Here is a 26,180-nt window from a genome sequence, read left to right as displayed (position 1 = left end):
AGGATGCAGTTAGTGTAGCTGAGTTCAAAAAAGGTTTGGATAAGTTCTTGGAGAAGTCCATTAACGGCTATTAATCAAGTTTACTTAGGGAATAGCCACTGCTATTAATTGCATCAGTAGCATGGGATCTTCTTAGTGTTTGGGTAATTACCAGGTTCTTGTGGCCTGGTTTGGCCTCTGTTGGAAACAGGATGCTGGACTTGATGGACCCTTGGTCTGACCCAGCATGGCAATTTCTTATGTTCTTATGTTCATAACAGACATTGTCCTGAACTGGTTCCATTCCTACTTATCAAACCGTCCTTATAAGATCAATATCGGTCAACATTTTTACGACTGGTACTTTCCCTCCTCAGGTGTCCCACAAGGTTAATCACTATCCGCTATTCTGTTTAATATTTACCTATTACCCTTATGCCACCTTCTCAGCAGTCTCAACATCCAATTCAAGATTTACACTAACAGCATTCAATCTTTTGTCCCTTATTCATCATCATGGTCCACTACTCTTTCTACAGTCTGCCTTTATATCAAAACCATTAACCCATGGCTATCCTATAATCACCTGATTATACTAAACAACTCCACCCACTTCTTTTTGCTAAGGAATTCCGAACTGTCTTACAAGCCCTCATTTTCTCTGGACTAGATTACTGTAATGCTCTCTCTCGATCTTCACAAAGCCCTTCATCCATAACAATTAATCCAAAATACTGCTGCACGTTTGCTGACCAGAATCTCCCAAAGGAACACATCACCTCAACCCTCTGTTCACTGCACTCACTCCCAGTTCACTACAGAATTCAATTTAAGATCCTAGCTATCTTACACAATCTAATATATAACAATTTAACCACCTGGCTTTGCTCCTTTCTTCGGGTCTACCAACCATGCAGTCAATTACAATCATTACACAAAAACATTCTGGAAATTCTGTTGGTGCACCTGGCACAGTTAGACATTACTAGAAGATGCGCTTTCTCAGTAGCAGCCCTACACTCTGGAATTCATCCCAGATTACCTAAGACAGCTATCTTCTAACAAGGAATTTAAACGCAGCTTAAAAACATACTTATTCTCAGTGGCATTTGTATCTCTCTCTACCACCTAGTAGGTTGTCCCCAGGCACATTTCTTTAACCCTATTCCCCCAAACCACCCATTCCCTACTCCAAACAGTCCCCCTCTTAAATTCTTTTACATTTGTTTTATGTGCGTGTATATGTACATATATATGTATATATAATTGTGTATATTTCCTGTAAACATTTTGATGAACTTTGAGTTTTAAAACCAGTATATAAACTTTTTATAATAAATCTCCAGGCTTGGATGAGTTCACAGCCAAGTTTTATAAAGTTTTCCATCCAGTGGTGATTCCACCTTTGGTGGAAATGTTTAATGCCATCTGATAAGGGGGCTCGATTTCTTCTGAGTCTAACTTGGCTGGGATAACAATACTGGCTTAAGAGTAGGAGAGACCCCACGCTTTGTGGGTCCTACTGCTCCATTTCTTTGATAAATATTGATTTAAAGATTATTGTCAAGATATGTAATGTACGACCCATATTTTTTTTGATATAGGTGCCCTATCGTAAACCGTTATGATGGTGAATAACTTAATGACGGTATATAAAAACTCTTAAATAAATAAATAAATATTGGCATCCAGATTGAGGAAGGTAGCTCTTCTCTTTATCCATGAGGATCAGTCCAGTTTTGTTCTAGTCAAACTGGCTTCTGATAATGTATGGAGAGTTCTGGAGTTGATTTGGAGGGCACAGTATGATAACACAACATCTCCGTGGTTCTCTTGGCGGTGGATGCGGAAAAGGCATTTGACAGAGTCCACTGGTCATACCTGTTCAAAGTACTAGAGACGGTGAACCTGGGCTCTGACTTTATCGGTGAATCCAGCATTTATATGAGAACCCTAGGGGTTGCTTAAAAATCAATGGGGAATACTCATCGCTATTCAAAGTAGGGAGTGACCCAGACACGGTTGCCCTCTATAACCTTTTGCGGAAAGGTTGAGACATAACTCTCAAATTCAAGGGATGCGGGTGGGTTCACATAATTATAAACTTTCCATGTTCGTGGATGATCTTTAATTTACAGTGGACAATCCGGAATTCTCCTTACAGGCTTTTTTGCAGGATATGAGAGCATTTGGTAAAGTCTCTGGTTTTAAAGTTAATGAGGATAAATCAGAGCTTTTGAATGTTTCTGTAGCAAGTGACTACTTCGCATAAGAGCCGATCTCCCTTTCCGAGAAGCAAAGGGGTGTGTGAAATACCTAGGGGTGAAAATTGGTCCTGAGGTGAAGGATTTGTTTGGTCTTAACTATACCCCTTTACTTTCCAGTATACAAAAAGATTTAGACAGATGGGATGGGGGGGCTTTTCTAGGTTTGGGAGAATAGCTATTATCAAGATGAATGTTCTCCCCCATTTTTGTTATTTTTTCCAGACTTTGCTGGTAGGTGTGCCTGACTCTGTTGATTCTCTGGCAGCAAAAGCTTCTCAGATTCATCTGGAAACACAGGCCGCCAAGAAGTTGCTAGTTCAGTTCTTTATCAGGATAAACTGTGGGGGGGACTGCAGGTTCCTCATTTGATGTGGTATTTGTAGGACCGTATTTAAATTTGAACCTTGGACATTACCAAGGACAAGTATTCAAATACGTAGTTCTATATTTTTTCATAAACATTTTATTAAATTTGTTTTGAATCAGTGAGTTACAAAATGACAAGGAAGAAACTGTACAATTACCATAGAATGCCCAAGAGAGCTTAATCGACATTTCCGGAAGTACAAATTCCAAAGTCGCAAAACATTCAACTCTATTCCCCCCTTCCCTCCCACTAGAGTAGCAATTCCCTTCGTTGCCATTCTTGAGTTTTCTCCTATCTCCTGTTGAAGTACACTGCAAAAGGACTTTCAGCATTTAAAACTCAAAAGCCACACCTGCAGACTTATATGACCTGCCACAATTCATCCACTGCCTGAAAAGGATAGTAATTCAACTATGTAGAATTCTCATTGACTCAACAACAATAAAATAAAATAGGGTGGAATAAGGTGAAATACATGGAATAAATAGACAATCACTGCTCCCCTTTGAATTTTCCCTGAGCTTTCATATCCTTAGAGATTTAAAATAGTGCTTCTCGTTTGTGGTGACAGAATAAAAAGGGTTCCCAAATTTGTATCAAAATGTCATTTTTTTCCACGATACATTTTTAACCTCCTCACTTTTGAATATTTAACATAGATCTATTTAATGATGCTTATATGAGTGCTATAGTGCTATAACCTTGTTCTCAAAATTCAATTTCAAAAACTACTAGAATACTTTTTACTTCCAAAATAAAGTCCATAGTCTTGAAAGAATCCCATAAGTTCAAAGCTGGTTCAGGCCAAAATCCATCAAGCCTATCATCCTGACAGATCCTCAATAGTTGATCTGTTTCTTGTATCTGATTCCCAGGGATAAACGCTGGCTTTCCCAAGTCTGCCTGGATAATATCTGTTTATGGACTTGTCCAATCCTCTTTTGAGCCCTACTTTGTTAGTTCTCTTGATCACATCCTCCAACAACAGATTCCATTACTTGATTGTGCACTGAGTGAAAAAAAGTCTTATGATATTTAAAATTTTCCGATTGCTAGTCTCATGGAGTGTTCCATAGTCCTGTTGATGTTTGAAATGGTAAATAACTGTTCCCTATTTACCTGTTCCACCTTACTCATGATTTTATACATTTCAATCATATCCTCTCTGATGTCTTTTCCAAGCTAAAGAACCCTAATGAGTTTAGTCTTTCTCTAAAAGGGAGCTTTTCCATCCACTTTATCATTTTTGTCTCCCTTCTCTGTACTTTTACCATGTTAGCTATGTATTTTTTGAGATGGGGCAACCCGAACTTCACATACTACTACATGTCCATTTAAACCTACTCTGTTTCCTGTTTTTTAGCCAGTTTGTAATCCACGAAAGGACATCGCCACCTATCCCATGACTTTTTATTTATCCTAGAAGCCTTTCATGAGGAACTTTGTCAAATGCCTTCTGAAAATCCAAGTACACTACATCTATAGGTTCACCTTTATCCACATGTTTATTAACTCCTTCAAAAAAGTGAAGCAGATTTGTGAGGCAAGACTTGCCTTGGGTAAAGCCATGCTGACTTTTGTTCCATTAAACCAGGGGTGGGCAATTCCGGTCCTCGAGGGCTGCAAACCAGTCGGGTTTTCAGGATATCCTTAATGAATATGCATGAGAGAGACCTGCATACACACTGCCTCAGTTGTATGCAAATCTATTTCATGCATATTCATTAGGGGTATCCTGAAAACCCGACTGGTTTGCAGCCCTCGAGGACCGGACTTGCCCACCCCTGCATTAAACCATGTCTTTCTATATGTTCTGTGATTTTGATGTTTAGAATACTTTCCACTATTTTTCCAGGCACTGAAGTCAGGCTAACCGGTCTGTAGTTTCCCGGATCGCCCCTGGAGCCCTTTTAAATATGGGGGTTACATTAGCTATCCTCCAGTCTTCAGGTACAATGGATGATTTTAATGACAGGTTACAAATTTTTACTAATAGGTCTGAAATTTCATTTTTTATTTCCTTCAGAACTCTGGGGTGTATACCATCCGGTCCAGGTGATTTACTACTCTTAGGTTTGTCAGTAAGATCTACCACATCTTCTAGGTTCACCGTGATTTGAGAGACCTCTGATTGTAGATTAGAGAGGCACCAAGGTGGGCAGGTTACGGGGAGTAATCAGAAATCCCTTTTGAAATTGCCATCCGTAAAGACATTCCAACATGTAAGATTGCAAAATAGAGCTTTTTCATTGACTGTTCCATGTCTTTGGAATGCTCGTCCTTTGTCTCCTGGGAGGAAGATAAGTTACTGCAATTTTGCAAGGGGCTGAGACTTGGTTGATGACTGTTATTACTTGAGTTGTTTGAAGGTGTGGTGCAAAGATGGCAGCAACATTTATTTATTTGTTTGTTAATTTATGTCTTATTGTTTGCATTGTGTTTGGAGGGTATGTTTTGTCATTTTTATTTTGCTTTATTTTATGTTTATAATTGCTTTTTTATCATAATTTGGAAATATATGTGATTATAAACTAAATTTTATGCATTATTTTGGAATATTTTTTAATGTAATAAAAATATATACAGACATAGTAAAGAATATAAAACAATATAGTAAAAGATATAAAACATAACTCACAAGTGAAAATATTCCCTCCTCCACCCAGCCTACTCAACACTCTAAACATATCCATAACAGAGCAAAGGCTGCTCAATTTTGAGAAAACTATACCTCTACTTATTTCTTATGCTTCTGTAAATACATTCTGAAAAAAACATGTCTTCTGTTTCTTTCTAAATGTCAAGGTCCATAATCAGCCACTGTCCGGCTAAGCAAGTTAACAGGAATATTCAGGAGTGCAGCTAAACCCATCTATCTAATAGCCCGATAAATATATCTGGCTAATTTTAGACCTGCTCAGTAGTAAATCTAATGTATCCAGCCATCTTAACCAGATAAGGCCAAATATCTGCACCTATCTGGATAATAGGGTCATTCACTAAAGCTTTATCGTGTGCTTTAGGGCCATATCGCATGCAAAAAGGGACTTTTCGCATGTGACATTGCTAATTAGGGGGAGGGGAGGAGGCGGGGGAGGGAGGAGTCGGCGGTGTATTCGTTATCGTCGGCAGTAGCGCCTATTCGGTGCGAAAGCCGGCAGCGAAGACACTGCGGTGGTATGAAGGCTGCGGGCTTTCGCAGGTCCGCCCCGCCCCACCGTTTTCGCTGGATTCATTATTCAGCGATGAATGATGAGTCCAGGCCTAAGTTAGCTGGATAAGTAGCTCCTCTCTGAATGTCCCATCCCGCCCTCTACTTAGCCGGCTAACTATTTAGCTGGATAAACAGTTATCCAGCTAAGTGCTCACCACTGACTGCAGCCAAATATTGAAATGGTGCCACTTAGCTGGATAAGTCCGATCTTATCTGTCTAAGTGGCACTGAATATCAACCTCCAAGTAATTGAATTCTTTTTTTACAATTTTATCTTTATTCAAGTTTAAATCTTGCTACTTAAAGACAATTCTAAAGAAAATCATGATAGTGCTTAGAAACAACCAAAGCAATAATATAAAATAAATGCGGGTGAGTTTTAAAAGCATTCCTCACATTAAAAGGCCCACATACACGAGTATATGGGTTGAGTGTGACCAATGCATATTTTAAAAGCTGCAAATTATGTGCGTTTATGCGCATGCGCAAGTTGGAGCATGTCAGGGGCATTCTGGTGCAGGCCCAAAATTTACATGTGTAAATCTGAATTATAAATCTGATGGCCGCAGCGTGTGGCAGGCTGTTAGCTGCGCATGTTTACTTCTGCTCTTGATGAGGTGTAAGTCTGCATAAATCTCTGTTCAGGCCTAAAATGACCAGGTGAAGGGTCTGGGTCAACTGTGGGGTGTGCAGGCTGAAGAAACAGAGGGATCTGGATGACCTGGAGATGGACTGGGCAAACTGGTGGAATGTCCTTCACGCAAGTATGTTTTAAAATCTACTTACTTGCGCCTGTCAAAGCTGACAAAGTCCTAAGGAAGATACATTAAAATACATTTGCTTGAGTAACTATTTAAAATTAGGAGCACGCACATGCACGTTATGTGTATTTTAAATTATATGTGCGCAACTGCACGCATAAATTAAAATTCCAGCGTATGGGCGCCTACATACTCATTTTAAAGTTACTGTCATAGCATTGATATATTCTCGTCCACCATAAAAAGTATGCATAAAGAAAAGTAATAAACATAAGGAAATAAAAGAGAGCAAAAGAGATTACATCTATTTATATCTACAATTAGTACTCCAGTGCCTCAACAGTCTAACACAGAGCTTTCCCAACTGTGTGTCGCGACGCGTTAGTGTGTCGCCTGCAGTGTGCAGGTGTGTCACGCAAGCCCGGTTCACATAGCCGCTCCCCTCCAGCGATTCACTTTTTTTTTTTTTTCCAGTTCGTGGGTTGCTTATTATTGGGCGATTTTTGCTGTTAATTGCAGGTTTTTTGGGCTTGGTGGGTGGGACTTGAGCCCAGCTGTCCCTGTCATTGGGCTGCTGCTGCTGCTGCTGCTGCTGAGGCCTGGCCACGAGGAGTACTGACTGCAAGCAACAGTGTCTGGTGATCATGGAAGGTGTTATGCCCCACAGCAGGCTTGAACCCTGAGGGAAGTGAAGCACTTAACTGGCAACAATCAAAAAGAAGAGGGGGCCAGACATGTGCTGGGGGGGGGGGGGGGGGAGAGAGATGACTGTGTGGGGGCCAGACATGTGATTGGGGGGAGAGAGAGATGAGTGTGTGGAGGACAGGCATGTGCTGGGGGGGGAGAGAGATGAGTGTGTGGGGGCCAGACATGTGCTTGGGGGGGGGGGGGAGGGAGAGATTAGTGTATGGGGGCCAGACGTGCTTGGGGGGGGGGGGGGAGAGAGATGAGTGTATGGGGGCCCAGACGTGCTTGGGGGGGGAGAGAGATGAGTGTGGGGGACAAACATGTGCTTTGGGGGGGAGAGAGCTGAGTGTGTGGGGGACAGACATGCTGGGGGGGGGGAGAGATGAGTGCGTGGGGGGCAGACAATTTGTTTTATTATTGTTACTCATAAATTATAACAATAACATTAATCTTGTAATATTATATATATTTAATATAAATGAAAGGTTTTCATGAGATAGATTGTGTTGTGAAACATTTTTTCTCACAGGACAAGCAGGATAGTAGTCCTCACATATGGGTGACATCACAGGATGGAGCCCAATCACGGAACACTTTTTTGTCAAAGTTTCTAGAACTTTGACTGGCACCTACTGGGCATGCCCAGCATGGCACTAAACCTGCAGCCAGCAGGGGTCCCTCTTCAGTCTTCTTTTTTCCGCGCAGCAGTAGCCACGCAGGTTAAGGAGCTCCACAGAGATTCCTGACAGGAATTTTCCTCACGGAATTACTAAAAACTTTCATACCCCACAGGGGTCCATCCTTCGAATTTTTGACTCCGCGGTACTCCAATAAGTTTTTTACCCGGTTTCGATCGATTCACGTCTAGTTTGGCCCTCGCGGCCTACTGGCCGACAACCGTACCGCGGCTAAATTTTTCAAAGGCCATGGCGTCGGGGTTCCGTCGGTGCCCGGACTGTACTCGTACCATGTCCATTACAGACCTGCATAATGTCTGTGTAATGTGTCTCGGGTGCGAGCATGATGTCCTGACTTGCACCAAATGTGCCTTAATGACACCAAAAGGTCGCAAGGCCAGAATGGAGAAAATGGAACTTCTCTTCCATTCTCAAACTCCGACGCCGTTTATTGTATCAACGTCGTCTGAACCGGCACAGTCTACTTCGCGCCAATATCAGCCACCGGCCGGTGACCGTCCGGCGTCGTCGACTTCTCGGCCTTCATCTACCTCTACTCCCCCTCAGGACCGAGGGGATCGTAGAGAGAAACATTGGCATTGACACCGCAAGTCTCGGACCATCGAGGAAGGAAAATCTTCGACCTCGCCATCGAAGAAACCCCATCCAGAAAAGGCACCCAACCCTTTCTGCGACCAGGTCACCGAGGCAACCCTCACCCGGACGGGTATCGGGAGCCGCGACTCCGCCTTTAACTATGGTGCCTTCGGCTTTGCCTCTGCCTCCTTCTTCCCTTCCGGAACTGGGGCTGCTTGCTCCAGGTCTCCGTGAACAACTGGACCGGATGGTTCAGGATGCCATCGATAAGGCAATGCACAGACTTCATGTTCCTCCGCCACTGAAACCGGTGCCAATTGTGGAAGCGACCACCAATCCGATTCCGGCAGCACTGGCACCGCTGCTCTCGAAGATGGAAGCGCTTATAGCCGCTTTTCCACCGATGGATCCTAGGTCACCGATGGCTCCGGTGCCTTCCCCACTTACCCTGTCATCGGGAGGGGAAACACCGTTCTGCATTCCTCCATCGGGAGTTCTTCCGATGCCTCAACCATCGATACTGATGCGCCCATCAGCGCCACTGATCCATCCATCGATGCCCTCGATGCCTTCTTTGGTGCTTCCAGCACTTCCCTCGGTGCCTTCGGAACCTAAACCGGGACCTTCAGGAATACCATCGTCCCGTCCTTCTCAGGCTCCTAGATGGGCAGGTCCTGATCCCTATGACACCTAGACCGACGATTCTTCTCAAGACACCGATGACTTGCCATCACCGCCTTCTCCTACTGAAAGCAGGAAGTGTTCTCCAAAGGACCTATCCTTCATAAATTTTGTGAAGGAAATGTCTGAATTGGTTCCCTTCCAGTTGCAGACTGAACAAGATGACAGGCATCAAATGATGGAGCTGTTACAATTCCTGGATGCTCCCAAGGAAATAACCTCCATCCCTGTTCACCAGGTTCTTTTGGATCTCCTCAAAAAGAACTGGGAACACCCTGGTTCTGTTGCTCCAGTCAACAGAAAAGCTGATACCACTTATTTGTTTTTGTTTTCACTTTGTTACTTGTAGTACATAATTTGTTATTTGCATTATATTTTTCTTTGCTCTGTCTCTGGCTCCCTCTCGGCCTCTTTCTGTTCATTACCCTTCTCCATTACCTGTTTTTTGTACTTTCCACCTTTTAGTTCAGATGTAAACCGGTATGATGTTCCCTACTAATGTCTGTATATAAAAACTTTAAATAAATAAATTTGGTCCAGTCAGCCCCAGGATTCCAGAAACCTCAGCTGGATCACCAATCTGTGGTGGTAGAATCTGCCCAAAAAAGGGCAAAAAGATCAAAACCCCCCACTCTTCCTTTCCCCCAGGTAAGGAACAGAAATTCCTGGATGCCATTGGCCGGCGTGTCTTCCAGGGATTGATGCTTATCTCTCGGATCGCCTCCTACCAGCTATGTATGACCCAGTACAACAGGGTCTTATTCAAGCAGATACAGGGCTTTGCAGAGTCCCTGCCTCAGCAATTCCAAGAACAACTTCTAACCCTAGTACACAAGGGTTTTGAGGCAGGGAAGCATGAAATAAGATCTTCTTATGATATCTTTGACACCGCTTCCAGGGTATCTGCAACTGCTATTTCGGCAAGAAGACGGGCCTGGCTTAAGTCTTCGGACTTGTGCCCTGAAGTACAAGACAGATTATCTGATCTGCCCTGCATAGGAGACAATCTGTTTGGGGAACAGATTCAGCGGACGGTGGAGGAACTCAAGCACCATCATGAGACCCTTCACCAGCTCTCTCTGATGCCCTCTGGGTATTCCTCCAAGCAGCCTTTCAGGAAGGATACTAAAAAGTCATTCTTGCATCCAAAGAAGTCCTATCCACCACAGTCTAGGACTTGTTCCACGAGACCTTTCCAAAAGGCCCAGTCTCATCAACCTCGTAAACAAAAGCCGCAAGCAGCTCCTCAGCCTGGCCCTGCTTCCGGTTTTTGACTCCTGCATAGAGAGCAGCAGCCAGTTTCCACTGCCTCAGATACCAGTGGGAGGTTGATTATGCCATTTCAACAACAGGTGGCACACAATCACCTCAGACCAGTGGGTCCTTACCATAATCTCTCAAGGTTATTGCCTGAACTTTCTCTCCATTCCACCTCTACCGGCGTGGAGAACATCCGACCACTCACTACTCCTGGTCTCCCCCCTCCTCCAGTCCAGAGCAATAGAACCAGTACCTTAATCTCAACAAGGCCTAGGATTCTATTCCCGGTACTTTATAATCCCCAAAAAATCGGGAGGCGTTCATCCAATTCTGGACCTACGTGCCCTCAACAAGTACCTCCAATGAGAAAAGTTCAAGATGGTAACCTTGGGTTCCCTCCTTCCTCTTCTGCAAAGAGGAGACTGGCTCTGCTCTCTCGATCTCCAAGATGCGTACACACACATTGCAATAAATCCATCTCATCGCAGGTTCCTGAGATTTCTAGTAGGCCACAAGCACTATCAATACCGAGTGCTCCCATTTGGCCTGGCACTTCACCAAGTGCCTCGTAGTAGTAGCAGCCTTCCTCGGGACTCAAAATGTTCACGTCTACCCCTATCTAGATGATTGGTTGATCAGAGCTCCCACTCAGCAAGCTGCTCTGTCGTCCCTACGTCTTACTTTACACACTCTGATTTCGCTAGGATTTCTCGTCAACTACGCAAAATCCTGCTTAGTCCCATCCCAAACTTTATCATTCATAGGGGCAGACTTGGACACCTTGCAGGCAAAGGCATTTCTGCCTCAAAAGCGAGCTCTCACTCCCTCGCACACCAGCTACAGTCTCAGCAACGCATGACTGCACGCCACTTCCTCATCCTACTGGGATACATGGCGTCCTCAGTGCAGGTTACCCCAATGGCCCCATTGGCCATGAGAGTCATGCAGTGGACTCTAAGGTCACAATGGACTCAGTCCGTCCAACCTCTATCAACCACTGTCCACATCACCGACTTATTCTGTCAGTCTCTAGCCTGGTGGAAAAATCAGATCAATCTCCTCCAAGGCCTGCCCTTCCAGGCTCCAGACCCTTAAATAATTCTCACCACCGATGCTTGCAACCTCGGCTGGGGAGCCCATGTGGCCAATTTGCAAACACAAGGAACTTGGTCTCCAGAGGAAGCCAAACACCAAATCAATTTCCTGGAGCTTCGAGCAATCAGATATGCTCTCAGGGTATTTCAGGATCGCCTTTCCAATCAGGTCATCCTGATTCAGGTGGATAACCAGGTGGCCATGTGGTACATCAACAAACAGGGAGGGACGGGCTCCTTCCTACTGTGTCAGGAAGCTGCGCAGATATGGGCTGAGGCCCTCTCCCACTCGATATACCTCAGGGCCACCTATTTGCCGGGAGTGGACAATGTGTTGGCTGACAACCTAAGTCGCGCTTTCCATTTGCACGAGTGGTCCTTCAACCCCTCAGTAGCGGACGCAATATTCCAACGTTGGGGTCATCCTTGCATAGACCTCTTTGTTTCACCTCAAAACCGCAAGGTGGAAAAGTTTGCTCTCTCACTTGCAGCCAACACTCACAGCCAAGAGATGTGTTCTCCCTCTCATGGGCAACCGGTCTCCTATATGCATTCCCTCCACTTCCACTTCTCTCGAAGACTCTCGTGAAGTTACATCAGGACAAAGGATGCATGATCCTGATAGCACCTCACTGGCCTCGCCAAGTGTGGTAACCAAATCTTCAGGATCTCTCTATTCGCAAGCACATTCCCTTGGGAATGGACCCTCTTCTGATCACTCAGAACGACGGGTGCCTATGCCACCCCAATCTTCAAGCTTTGTCCCTGACGGCCTGGATGTTGAAAGGTGAATTCTTCAGCCACTTAACCTGGCACTTGTCAGAATCAGGTCTAAAAACTTCCTCCATCAGAATGCATGTCAGTGCGCTGGCCGCCTTCCATAAAGGTGTCAGGGATGTTCCTATTTCAGTACATCCCCTCGTAACACGTTTTCTGAAAGGCTTGTTTCACCTCAAGCCTCCACTATGCCCTCTGGCCCCTTCTTGGGACCTCAGTCTGGTTTTGGGCCGGCTCATGAAACCACCATTCGAGCCTCTCCAATCCTGTGATCTTCGCTATCTCACATGGAAAGTGATTTTTCTTTTGGCAATCACATCTGCTCGCAGAGTTAGTGAGTTACAAGCCCTAGTTACCTATCCGCCTTACACTAAACTTCTGCAGGACCGGGCAGTACTCCAAACTCACCCTAAGTTTTTACCTAAGGTAGTATCGGAGTTTCACATTAATCAATCCATTATACTACCTACCTTCTTTCCCAGGCCCCACTCCAATCCAGGAGAACAGGCTCTGCATACCCTTGACTGCAAACGGGCTCTACCATTCTATCTAGACTGTACAGCTGCCCACAGGAAAAGCACTCAATTGTTTGTCTCTTTCCATTCTATCAAATTGGGGCAGCCTATAGGTAAGCAGACTCTCTCCTTTTGGTTATCGGACTGCATATCCTTTTGCTCTCAGCAAGCAGGCATTCCACTTCAAGACTGTGTTAAAGCACACTCTGTGAGGGCCATGACGACTTCAGTAGCGCACCTATGCTCGGTGCCGCTTCCTGACATTTGCAGGGCTGCTACCTGGAGTTCTCTCCATACCTTTACAGCCCATTATTGCTTAGACAAGGCCGGAAGACAAGATTCCATCTTCGGCCAATCTGTCTTGCGCAACCTTTTTACAACTTGACGTACCAACACCCTTCCGCCTGCCCGTTAGGGTTCAGAATGCCCTCTATCAAACTCCACCCCAGTCCTTGTGCCTATTGCACATCTTGGGTACATTTGGTGCATTTCTCGGACATCCTCAGCTTGGTACTCACCCATATTTGAGGACTACCATCCTGCTTGTCCTGTGAGAAAGCAAATGTTGCTTACCTGTAACAGGTGTTCTCACAGGACAGCAGGATGTTAGTCCTTGCGAAATACGCCCGCCATCCCGCGGTGTTGGGTTCGTTTTCTTATTTTATTTTTCGGCACTTCCTGTAGCTTTAAACAAGACTGAAGAGGGACCCCTGCTGGCTGCAGGTTTAGTGCCATGCTGGGCATGTCCAGTGGGTACCAATCAAAGTTCTAGAAACTTTGACAAAAGTGTTCCTTGATTGGGCTCCATCCTGTGATGTCATCCATATGTTAGGACTAACATCCTGCTGTCCTGTGAGAACACCTGTTACAGGTAAGTAACATTTGCTATTTATGTATATATTTAAGGAAACATACATAAATTGTCGAAATACATTTCGTTCATTTAACCTCTGGTTTGCTAGTAGACTGAATTACTGTGTCGTGAAATTGTTTGTCTAAAAAGTGTGTCACCAACATGAAAAGTTTGGAAAGCTCTGGTCTAACATAATATCACTAACCATTTGCTGTATCTAATTGCATAGGGTCAGAAAAAAACAAAATAAATTTTTTAATAGGAAATCAAACATTTGCAGGGAAATTTAAGGAAAAAAGTTGCACCAATAGATAAGACTCTGTTTCAATAAAAGAAATTGTTTCCTTTGCAACTGAATAGCATAAGAAACATCTGGAAATACTTGAATTTTCTGACCACAAAACTGGGAATCTTTATTAGAGAAATACTTACAAAACACCACCTCCTTATCAGTCTCTAGTCAAAAAGATACCAAAAGCGTAGCTCTTAAAGGAATATCGTCCAGAGAGAACACAAGAAAAGTGGAGAGACTAGCTTTGTTAGGAGATAAATGATCTAACCCTCCTCCTTCCACATTAATATTCCTCCTATTTTTTGGAACAGAATATATATTAGATATTAAATGTATCTTTTCACTAAAAAACCCCAAAATATCACATAAGTACTTTTTAAAAATTTCATAAGGAGATGAGAGTGAAATCTATGAAACATATATTTTTTCCCTGGTGAATATTTTCAATATTCAGAATTCTGTAAATGATTGTAAATAGTGAAACTGTCTTTAATATAAGCAGATCTTAAAACTTGTTCAGCTACCATCTGAGTTTTCACTTTGGAAAAATATTTTTCAATTGACCACAAGCAAGAATCAGAATTTTGAAATTTATCCTTGGTATCTTCAGATAATTTACTCATTTGTAAAATTGATTGTCAGCATTTTTTCTATCCATCAGAGATATATTGTTGGGATACAATGCTCAAGTATCAGTTGGTAGTGGAATAGGAGAAAGGGTGGACCTAAACCAGACATTAAAGCATTAGCTGGGCTCAACACAAAAGGTGTACTAGTGTTAAGATCGTTATTCATTGCCAAATTCCCACTAAAAGGAGTCTCCACTCTCACCTCATTCACCAGTCCCTTTGCTGTTAACTCATCTACTAAAGGTCTTGTATCCAGTCTCTCCACTAAATTAAAATAATTCTCCATTAAATCCACTGTGTACAGTTCTGTTTGCCCCATCTCTAAAAAGAACAAAAGTAGAAAAGGTACAGAGAAGGGCACCAAAAATAATAAAGGGGATGGTATGGCTCCCTTATGAAGAAAGGCTAAACAGGTTGGGGCTTTTCAGCTTGGTGAAGAGGCAACCGAGGAGAAGTGATGGAGGTTTATAAAATCATGAGTGAGGTGGAATGGATAAATAGGGGATGGACTGAAACAAGGGAACAATCCATGAAACTAACAGTAGCTTTAAAACACTGGTGTGTTAGGATCCCCACCCGCGGCCGGTTTCCCTTACCTCCACCGGGAGGCAACCAGGCCCGGCGCTCACCGCAGCTGACGCCGACCACCGCTCACCGCAGCCGACGCTGACCACCGCTGTTACGGCTTGCCCTCGCGGCCTGGCACGCTGCTATCCCGATCTCTACATCCACCTCACTAAGAGCGCGCGCGCCATCGCTTCCAATTTAAAGGGCCCGCGGTGGGAAAGTTTTCCACGACCCATGAAGGTGACGTCAGCCCTACCTATAGCACTTTCCTTCAGCAACAGGTCCTGCTCTGTTTTAGAGTGCGAGTTCTGCGTTGATTCTTTATCCTGCGTTCCAGCCTTGATTCCTGATCCTGGCTTGCTCCTTGTTTTCCTATGCTGTGCCTTCCTGCTCCTTGTCCCTCTGGATTGACCTCCTGGTTTTGACTCTGCCTGCCCAACTCTGCTTGACCTCCGCCAGCCCTGACCTCCAGCCTGTTTCTCAGTCTACACTTGTTTGCTGCCCGTCCTGACCTCTGGCCTGTTCCTGGTTCCATCTGTCTATCGCCTGCTCCGACTTCTGCCTGCTTGACGCCGCTTCAGCCTCCTCCTCTGGTTCCACGCCTTGAGAGACCCCCGCCTAAGTCCTGCCGGCCCCGGTACCCAAGGGCTCAACCTGTGGGGAACGAGGGCTGGTAAAGGTGAAGCTCCAGTTGGGTCTTCTCTGCCTGCACCGACGACAAGGACCAACAGGAGCCCTCTCCTGGTGGTATCGCCAACCTTGTCTCGGCTCAAGGGTCCACATCCCTAACATGGTGAATGTATTTTATCACTCAATGCACAATCAAACTGTGGAATTTGTTGCCAGAGGGAATGATTAAAGCATCTGGCATAGCTGGATTTAAAAGGGGTTTGAACAAGATGTAGGGAGAGCCATTGTGTATCCCTGGGAGTGAGCAACAAGAGATGGGTCTGTTCTTTGAGATCTGCCGAATAATTGTGACTTGGATTAGTCACTGTTGAGGTGAAATGCTGGGTTCAAAGGTCCTTCAAGGTCCGCGGCCGGTTTCCCTTACCTTCAAAGGTAAGGGAAACCGGCCGCGGGTGGGGATCCTAACACACCGGTGTTTTAAAGCTACTGTTAGTTTCATGGATTGTTCCCTTGTTTCCGTCCATCCCCTATTTATCCATTCCACCTCACTCATGATTTTATAAACCTCCATCACTTCTCCTCGGTTGCCTCTTCACCAAGCTGAAAAGCCCCAACCTGTTTAGCCTTTCTTCATAAGGGAGCATGAATATCTGACATGCAGTAGAATCTTAACAATATGGCTTCCACTCCAGTAATTTCTATTGATATAGCAAAAACCGCAGTTTGGAATGTCTCTGAAACCCCCCTTATATTAAGCAAGATATTTGTACAGATATCCAAAACTAGTAGATTGTTATATAGGAGCAATTTTCAAAATTCTGCAAGCAGGTGAACAGTCCATGGACACTTACTTACCTGGGGATTTTGCACCAGTTTTCAAAGAGAGTATGCTTGTACTTTCCCTTTAAAAATTACCCAAGGAAAATGTACTGACACATGTTTGCACCTGTATTTTCTGTGAATACTTTTTCCAATCAAAAGTTTGTGCATTTTTTTCCTTAACCTGATCCTTCCTCACAGCCATCTCCACAAAAATACAGGTAAAAATACAAGCATTATAGAGCACGTTACTCACATAGAGGGTAGCCAATTTTCAAAAAGACTATTTACCAAGGTAAAAGCATTTGCACAGTGAATAGCTTTTGAAAAATGCCCTCTTAGAGGGTATCTGTTTACATTTCTTAGCTGCACAAATTCCACACAAGCCCTAGGCAGTATACAATATAAATATAACATAGTAAAAATCCAGTACAGCAATAAATCACAAGAACCTAAAATAAAATAAAACAAAATTAAAAACTGGCAGGCATCTCCCAATACCAGATCAGTAGCAAATTCCTTTTTATAAAAGCCTCTGTAAATTGTTTTACAATTTTATAACTATGTTGGTAAGGCTAGAGTCTGTGTGTAATTGTATATGCAGACTTCAGTCAGCATACAAGTTTACTTTAAAGATGCTTAGGTAATTGGCCTAGTATGCCAATAAATTAACTCACATAAAGCTGCACCACCTTTTGGACTGCATAACTTGTGTGTATTAAAATCAGAGTATGTGCATAAATTCCAACTCTGCTTCTCAGAATGCACTTCTGCAGTTTCCATAAAAGTACACATGTAACTGGGTTGCATGTTTATTTTTACATACCCCTGTCTATTTTTTAGGAAACATTTAAGTGCATAAAATCAGGCTTTATATACATAACTGACTTTGAATATCAGGCCCTTAACAATGTGTTTCATTTCAACATGTTTTGTTCTTTTCAGAGCTCCCAGTGCTAAAGCATGTGTTGACACCACGTGTAAAGGCAACTTATGTTGCTATTGATACAATGAAAGACTATTTAGATGCAGTCTATGATGTCACAGTGGCATATGAAGGTACAGTAGATCAAAACGGACAGAGAAAAACAGCACCATCTATGACTGGTGAGTTTAAACAGTTAAGCTAAAGCTATCAATGTGTGCATGAAAATCTCATTTATCAAAATTAATTCCAATGACCCATGTAGTGCTCATAGTTTGAAATATTCCTTGACAGGGATAAAATATATTTTTCTTTTAATTCTGCCTTCCCCCAAATCTCCAATAATTAGGGGGGGTTGTATGGGGGTGAGGATTGTTAGTGGCAGGATTCTTGATGAGTGCATTTCTTCTCCAGTGGAAGTAGGGTGTATTCGCCCCAACCTATACATCTCTCTCTCTCTCTCTCTCCATGTTCCCACTCAGGATTAGTTCTCTCCCCTGGTGCCCCCCCCTCCTCTCCTCCAATTTAGATAATGTCCTCACTCTCTTCTTTCTCAGGTCCCCCACCTCACTCTATTTTCTTCTGCCTTATTCTATCCTTTCCCCCCACCCACAATCTTCTTTCTTTCTCTTTCCACCCGGGCTTCAAGGCTCTTCCTGCTGCTCTTCTCTGATGGGGAATCCTGGTGCTATGCTTCCTGTTGCTGTTCCAAGATGGTGTTTTTTATGACCCAGCCAGGGGCGGATTGTGGGGAAAATAGTGGCCCGGGGGATTTTTCTCCATACTGGCCCATGGGTACCCAATTACATATACAATATAATTCACATATATAATTTACATGTATATATATATATACACACCCCTATATTTCGGTATGGTCCTCCCATATCAACACAGTACTATTTGCCAACACTCAAATAATAACAACCCCACCTATGAAAAAGAATACCACAAATATTACACCAGAATCTAAAATATCAATACACCTCCTATCAGGAAAACAGAACAGGCCAAGCTACTACAGATCCCTACAGAGAAACCACATGCTAAAAGAATGCTTCATCTCAGTCTTTGCATGCAGAACACAAACTCTTACCAAATACAGAATACAAAATGAAGTAGCACAAATGACAAAAACTGAAATAGAAACTCCAAGAAGCCAGACTCCATGTATTAATAGAAAAATAGAACTACCATTCCTCATAAAACAAATAAAATCAAGAAACATAAAGCATCAGTTATAATAGTAAAACCATAATAAAAGAATATTTTAAAACTACTGATAAATAGAATTTCTATTAATTAAAATCATATACATTTTTTACAATGTCCCAAACACTAATGAAATATTTCAAAACAGCACATATATCAAATAACATTCAATAATTAAAACTAATAAGGATTTTAAAAAGCCCCTGCTGTCCTCTTCTGTGGGAGCTCTTTATTTCCAGTCACCCTGATATTGTCGAGGATTAGGAGGTTATCCTTCTCTCACAAATACTCACATGTCCATTCTCTCTCACACATACACTGTCACATACATACACATTCATGCTCTTATACCCACCATAACTTCTCGCTCTCACTGACACTGACACACTCTCAGGCTCTAAGACACTCCCCCTCCACACACACACCCCCACACACACAAACTCTTACTCCCTTGGATTTTCTCATACACACTCATGCTTTCACACTCACACACACACACACTGACCCCCAGGCAGGCTCCCATTCATTTTCACACCACTCCCTCCCCATCCCCCAGGCATGCACGCATTCATTCTCACACACAGACCCCCAGGCAGGCACCCATGCATTCACACACATACACCCCCAGGCAGAGTCCCATTCATACCCATGCACACACTAAAGGCAGACCCCCCTCTCTTTCTTTTGCCAACAACCTCGGAACCTCTCTCATTCCTCTGCTGCCACTGTCACTGCTGCCGCATGGCTATTGGGGAGATGCCGATTGCTGCTACTGACACTGAAGCCCATTCTGCTGCCTCCTCTGTGCAGGCCCCGTGGGCTTCCACTTTCTCCATGCTGATCTCGTACGTTGTGAGATCCGCATAGAGAAAGTGCTGTTCTTGCACATTCCCTAAGATTACATGTGCCAATCACTAAAAAGTAATTTATTTTTTTTTACCTTTGCTGGCTGATCTTAGTTTTCTAATCGGTTGGTCACAGGCTTTTTTTTTTTCCACCTTCCCTTTCTTATTTTTTTTGCCAATTCCTTTTATATTGTCTTTTTTCTATTTCTTTTTCTCTCCATCTTCTTCCCTTAATCACACACTCAGGTTCTCATTCTCACATGCTTTCTCTCTCTCTCTCTCACACACTCACACTCACTCACACACACACACACACACACACACACACACACACACACTCTCACTGTCACATGCTGTGTCTCATACAATCATTCATACACACAGGCTCTCACTGTCACATTCTCTCTCTCATACAATCATTCATACACACAGGCTCTCACTCTCACATGCTCTCTCACACACACAGAGGCTCTCACATGCTGTCTCTGCAAACATTCAGATCCTCACTCCCACACACAATTTCTCAACTCATCTCATACACTCACACACACACTCTACAGACCCTCAGCCTCTCTCTCACCTCTGTGCCTCCTCTTCGCGGGTCGCCGCAGGATGGGCTCTGCAGTGGCCCTAATCTTCTCGGGCCGCGGCGGCCCTGCTACTGGGCCTCTTCCTCTTCTCGGGCCGCTGCTCCTCTTCTGCACGCGCTGATGCTCCTCCTCCTTCCTGCCCACGCGGCTCCGGCAACGTTTACTTCCGGGGCCGCACAGGCAGGAAGGAGGAGGAGCATCAGCGCGTTTAAACGCGATCTTTTTCTTCGGGCAGTGGTGACATGAGCCTCACCACGGCCCTGCCCATCTGTCTGTCGCTGCTCAGCGGCCGCATGAGCCTCCTTGCGCCCGGGGGCATTGGTTCCCCTCGGGATACCACTGCTCACGGCGCCCCCTATAATACTTTGGTTGGAAACTTTATAATACAAAAAAAAAAAAAATCATGTGACAGGAGTGACCGGCCCACCGGGGGAAGCCCAATCCCCCGATAGGTCAATCCATCTCTGGACCCAGCACTACTACCCTACTTTCTGTTAGTGACAGCAGGAGTGTTCCCCATGGCCCTTTTCCATCTTCCTGCACTTCCTGTGATTGGGATTTGTTTCAGCAAGAGTGTTCACTATGGCAGTACTCTGCTACTTCTTTTCTGTAGTGTTGGGGGTGTTCCCTTCTGTCCTCCTCTTGCTCTTCAGCTGCTGTGGAGGTTGCTGGTTTTTGCTGGCGGTGAAAATCAACTTGCCTGGAAAAAATAGACAATTCTGTTTTTCATTCCCTGGTAATGCTGAGATCCATATTCAAAAGCATTTAGCTGGATAATTTAGAAGTTTGGCTAAATAAAGATTTTGGCACTTATCCTGCTAAATCCTAGCCAGCTAAGTTAGGAGCATTCCGAGGGTATAACTGGGAGAATTGAGTTAGCCAACTAACGGGCCAATTCAGTAAAGTTTGCGGGAGAGCGGACGAACGCCCGCTCTCCCAGTGCGCGTGATTCTGTATTTAAATTAGGTGGTGCGGTAGAAACGGGCAAAAGGAGGCGCTAGGGACACTAGCGCATCCCAAGCGCCTTCTTTTGACCCGGAGCGGCGGCTGTCAGCAGGTTTGACAGCCGACGCTCAATTTTGCCGGCATCAGTTCTCGAGCCCGCTGACAGCCATGGGCTCGGAAACCGGACGTCGGCAAAATTGAGCGTCCGGTTTTCGGCCCAACAGCCGCCGGCCCATTTTAAATTTTTTTTTTTTTTTTTACTTTTTTTACTCTTCGGGACCTCCGACTTAATATCATGAAGTCGGAGGGTGCACAGAAAAGCAGTTTTTTTCTGCTTTTCTGTGCACTTTCCCGATGCTGGCAGAAACTAGCGCCTACCTTTGGGTAGGTGCTAATTTCTGAAAGTAAAATGTGCGGCTTGGCTGCACATTTTACTTTCTGTATCCCGCGCGCATACCTAATAGGGCCATCAACATGCATTTGCATGTTGAGGGCGCTATTAGGTGCCACGGGTTGGACACGCGTTTTCCGCCCCTTACTGAATAAGGGGTAAGGGAAAACGCGCATCCAAGGGCAGGTTAACAGTGCGTTCCGTCGGAGCGCACTGTACTGTATCGGCCTTTTTTTTTATTTTTTATTTATTTAATTTTATATACCGGCAACCGTTTGCACATCGTGCCGGTTTACAAGTAACTTGCAACAAAAGATATATAGGCGTAGCCTTTACAGAGAACGGTGTATAACATAAACGCAGTAACAGAATAAATAACTAAATAACTAATAAATAACTAAATAACTAAAGGGCCTGTAAGTTATCCAGCTAACTCTGATATTCAAAGTTAGCTAGTTCACTTAGCCTTCTAAGTCTGGTTGGGCCAAAGAGCTGTCCTAAAGTTAGCCAGCTAACTTTAAAATAGCAGACTATATTCAGTAGACCTGCTGCATTATTACATAAACCTCTAAAGTTAGCCGGAAAAGTTTATCCAACTAACTTTGCTAGCCAGACAATGACTAAATATAGACCTTGCTATAAATAGGGTATTTGTGTATGTATACACAAACATGGAAACCTGATGGCTACAAAAATCCATATGGCCTACGCACACCAACTTGCTCATCTTTAGTATCCCTGCTACACCCTCAGAGATCTCCTGTGGTTGTCTCATGATTTCTTGAATTCAGATACTGTCCATGTCTCAATTTACCTCTACTGGGAGGCTGTTCCATTCATCCACCACGCTATCAGAAAATAAATATTTCCTGGCGTGTAGCCAGATGGACTCAGAACGAATGGGATAGTATCCACGTGCTAGCAGTTGGAGACAGATCTGACGTCAGCACGGGGTATATATATCCCCACAGGAAGTGTAGCAACTTAGTAATTTCCGTCTCCAAAGCAGTTTGGAGTGCCTGCACGCTAGTTGAGCGTGCTTTCCAAGACTACTTTAATTTTTTTCTCTTTTCTTATACTTCTAGATTCTACTTTCTGTAACACTTTCGAGCCCCGCGCTCCTGCGGTGATACCCAAAGGTCACTCCCCCAGTTGAGCTGCCCGGGGTGATTCCCGTGGTCCCCCCGGAGGTTAAGTCCTCGGTCCGGCCGAATCGTGGCAGGGACACAGCCCCCGGACGAGGTTCGGGTGAGGCTTACGAGGCGCCTCGGTCCCGGCGTGGACGAGGCAGCGGGTGCATATCCTCAAACGCGGTGGTGAAGGTGGTTGCCCGCTCTCCCCGCAGCCGGAGACCGCCTGGGTTCCAACCGAGAAGCGCCGAGGTGCAGGTGAGGCGTACATCTCTTGTTTCGGGTCTCCGAAGGAACAGAGGATCGGCGGCGTGGCACGCCAAGGAGGGCGCCATTTTGTGGGCCTCGTTCAGGTAGGGCGCCGGTAATGGGCGCAGGTTTATTCCTCCTTGTGCGTATATTGCCTTATTGCTGAGAGCATATTGAATGCTATTGTGCGTATATTGCTAACCGCATATTGCTGAACGCCTATTGAAAGCTATTGAGCGTATATGGCTACCGCATATTACTGAAAGCCTATTGAAAGCTATTGAGCGTGTATTGCTACCGCATATTACTGAAAGCTTATTGACTGCTATTGAGCATATATTGCTGACCGCATATTGCTGAACGCCTATTGAATGCGATTGAGCGTATATTGCTAACCGCATATTGCTGAAAACCTATTGAAAGCTATTGAGCGTGTATTGCTACCGCATATTACTGAAAGCCTATTGACTGCTATTGAGCGTATATTGCTGAACGCCTATTGAATGCTATTGAGAGTATATTGCTAACCGCATATTGCTGAAAGCCTATTGAAAGCTATTGAGCGTGTATTGTTACCGCATATTACTGAAAGCGTATTGACTGCTATTGAGCATATATTGCTGACCGCATATTGCTGAAAGCCTATTGAAAGCTATTGAGCGTGTATTGTTACCGCATATTACTGAAAGCCTATTGACTGCTATTGAGAGTATATTGCTAACTGCATACTGCTGAAAGCCTATTGAGAGCCATAGGGCGTGTATCGCTAACGGCATATTGCTGAGTGTATATTGCATACATTTGGGCTGTTTTCTTGGCCGCCTATTGCTGAGACCATATTGCGCATATTGCTGCCGCATATTATTATTATTGTGTGCCTGCTGTATTAAGCGCCCATTGCTGCTGCATATTATTCTTATTGTGCGCCTGATGTAATAAGCATTCAGCGCATATTTTTCAATGGATCAGAACGCAGCAGCGTCTTCAGCGACGGCGCCGCCTGCTTCAGGCATTAAAGCCCTTGGCCTCTGCTCTGCATGCCAGCTTAGGGCCACGCGCAGTGAAGAGCCAGACTCCCTATGTGCCCAATGTGAGGAGGCCGTGGGACCCTTAGGCCAGGACCGGTCTCAGCCACAATTTGTTGACAGTTCCCCAGGGGCTACCCCGGATTTAGGGGGCAGTCTCGACCAATCTGGAATCCCGGGGGATCTTGTACCCCGGCGATTAGAGGCTGCTTCAATTTCCTGGGTGGATCTCTTTAAGGGGATTCATGCCTTCGTACAGTTGCAAACGGCTTCCCGTCCAGGCCCTGTGGTTCCTGCTGTGCCTGTGGTTCCTGCGGTGGCTGCGACTGCGGCGGCTGCTGCGGTGGCGGCTCCTGCGGATCCCGTTCCTGGACCCTCACGCCCTTATCGCGAGCGGGACCTCCCACCGCTGGACAGTCCGGATCAGTCAGACCAGGAGGTCTCACCGGACGAGTCTGAACTCCCGGACGAGGGGGACCTTCCCCCAGGGATTGAGCCATATAGAACCATGAGGCGGTTCTTCCCTAAAGAGGATCTCTCCGAACTGGTGTCTCAGTGTCTGGCAGAATTGGATATTACGGGTCCCAGCACTTCGGTGCCCTCTGCGCAGAACCCCCTCTTGGAAGGTCTTCGTCCTACAGCCCGCCATTTTCCATTCTTACAAGCGGCACAACAATTGATAGATTTAGAATGGGCGGCACCAGTGGCTTCTTTCAAAGGGGGCCGGGCTCTGACGAGCATGTACCCATTGGCATCGGCGATCCAGGACCTGCTGGTGTGCCCTCAGGTGGACGCCTTGATTAGCGCTGTGATCAAGCACACTACCATTCCAGTTGAAGGGGGGACGGCCCTCAGGGAGCCTCATGACCGGCGACTGGACGCCATTCTGAAACAGACCTTTGAGGTGGCAGCTCTATCTTTGCGGATCGCTACTTGCTGTACAGTGGTGACACGTGCCTGTTTGTCACAGGTTAGAAACAACGCTCCAGCGGCAGACATGGAGTCAGCTCTTTCGTTTCTCACAGACGCTGCATCTGACCTGGTCCGGACGACAGCCAAGGGGATTTCTTCCTCCGTAGCTGCCAGGAGGCAGCTCTGGATCCGGAAATGGTCAGCTGATGCGCCTTCCAAGACATGCCTCACCAGATTGCCCTTTAAGGGCTCTTTCCTATTTTGCAGCGACCTTGATAAGCTGGCCAGTACATGGGGAGCCTCTCCAGTGCCTAGACTGCCGGAAGATCGGTTCAGAAGGGGCCAGCGCACCTTTCCAAGGCCCTCCAGGGGCAGGAGTTCACAGCGCTTTGTTCCTTACAAGGGTCGCTACCAGGCACCACGTCCTCAGGCCAGGAATCAGTCCTTTCGGACCAAGCAGCGCAAGAGGGGAGCAGGCCCGGGATCGGGTCCCGGCCGCGCCTCACAATGAGAATCCGCCGATTCATCTGGGGGACGGAGCCATAGGGGGCAGGTTAACCCTCTTCTACCCCAGATGGGTCGAGATCACGTCGGACCAGTGGGTCCTCGCCATTATCCGGGAGGGATATTATCTGGACTTTCATCATCTCCCTCTGGACAAATTTGTGGAATCTTCATGTGGAATCTTCATGATCGGTATAAAAAAACAAAAAATAAATAAATAAATAAATGTCCCATACACAAGAAGGCAGCATTGGAAGCTACCCTGGCGAGGCTCCTGTCCTTGAAAGCCATCATCCCAGTACCTGCCTGGGAAGTAAATTCTGGACACTATTCCATTTATTTCATGGTACCCAAGAAAGGGGGCACCTTTCGGCCTGTGCTGGACCTCAAGTCAGTCAATCAATACTTACGGGTACCGAGGTTTCGCATGGAGACTCTGCGCTCCGTCAAGGCTGCAGTACAGCCAGGAGAATTCCTCACGGCATTGGACCTGTCAGAGGCATACCTGCATATCCCGATCCATCCGGATCATCAGCGCTACCTACGCTTCAAGGTTCTCGGACACCACTTCCAGTTTCGGGCTCTGCCTTTCGGGTTGGCCACGTCACCACGGACATTCACCAAGGTGGTCGTAGTGGTAGCAGCGGCACTCAGGCGGGAAGGAATTCTGGTCTCTCCCTACCTGGACGACTGGCTGATCAGGGCGAAATCTCGAGAGGAGAGCCTTCGGACAACCAACAGAGTAATCGCCTTTCTGGAAAGCTTGGGCTGGGTAACCAACCTCAG

At 45.3% G+C, this 26,180-nt stretch overlaps 1 protein-coding gene across 2 annotated transcripts in view; it reads left to right on the top strand.

Moving 5' to 3' along the window:
• AGPAT5 (1-acylglycerol-3-phosphate O-acyltransferase 5) overlaps nt 1-26,180 on the top strand; it is a 298,136-nt gene that overhangs the window by 152,789 nt on the left and 119,167 nt on the right. Inside the window, exon 6 of one of the 2 annotated variants that reach the window (XM_029595738.1) lies at nt 17,612-17,773. The exons of the other annotated variant lie outside the window; for it this stretch is intronic. Coding sequence (XP_029451598.1) covers nt 17,612-17,773 — 162 coding nt within the window. The remainder of the gene's footprint in view (nt 1-17,611; nt 17,774-26,180) is intronic. 2 annotated transcript variants of the gene reach the window in all.

The sequence above is a fragment of the Rhinatrema bivittatum genome, chromosome 3 (assembly GCF_901001135.1).
Source record: "Rhinatrema bivittatum chromosome 3, aRhiBiv1.1, whole genome shotgun sequence".
In the NCBI taxonomy this organism is placed as follows: Eukaryota; Metazoa; Chordata; class Amphibia; order Gymnophiona; family Rhinatrematidae; genus Rhinatrema; species Rhinatrema bivittatum.
This window is presented reverse-complemented; position numbering and strand designations above follow the sequence as displayed.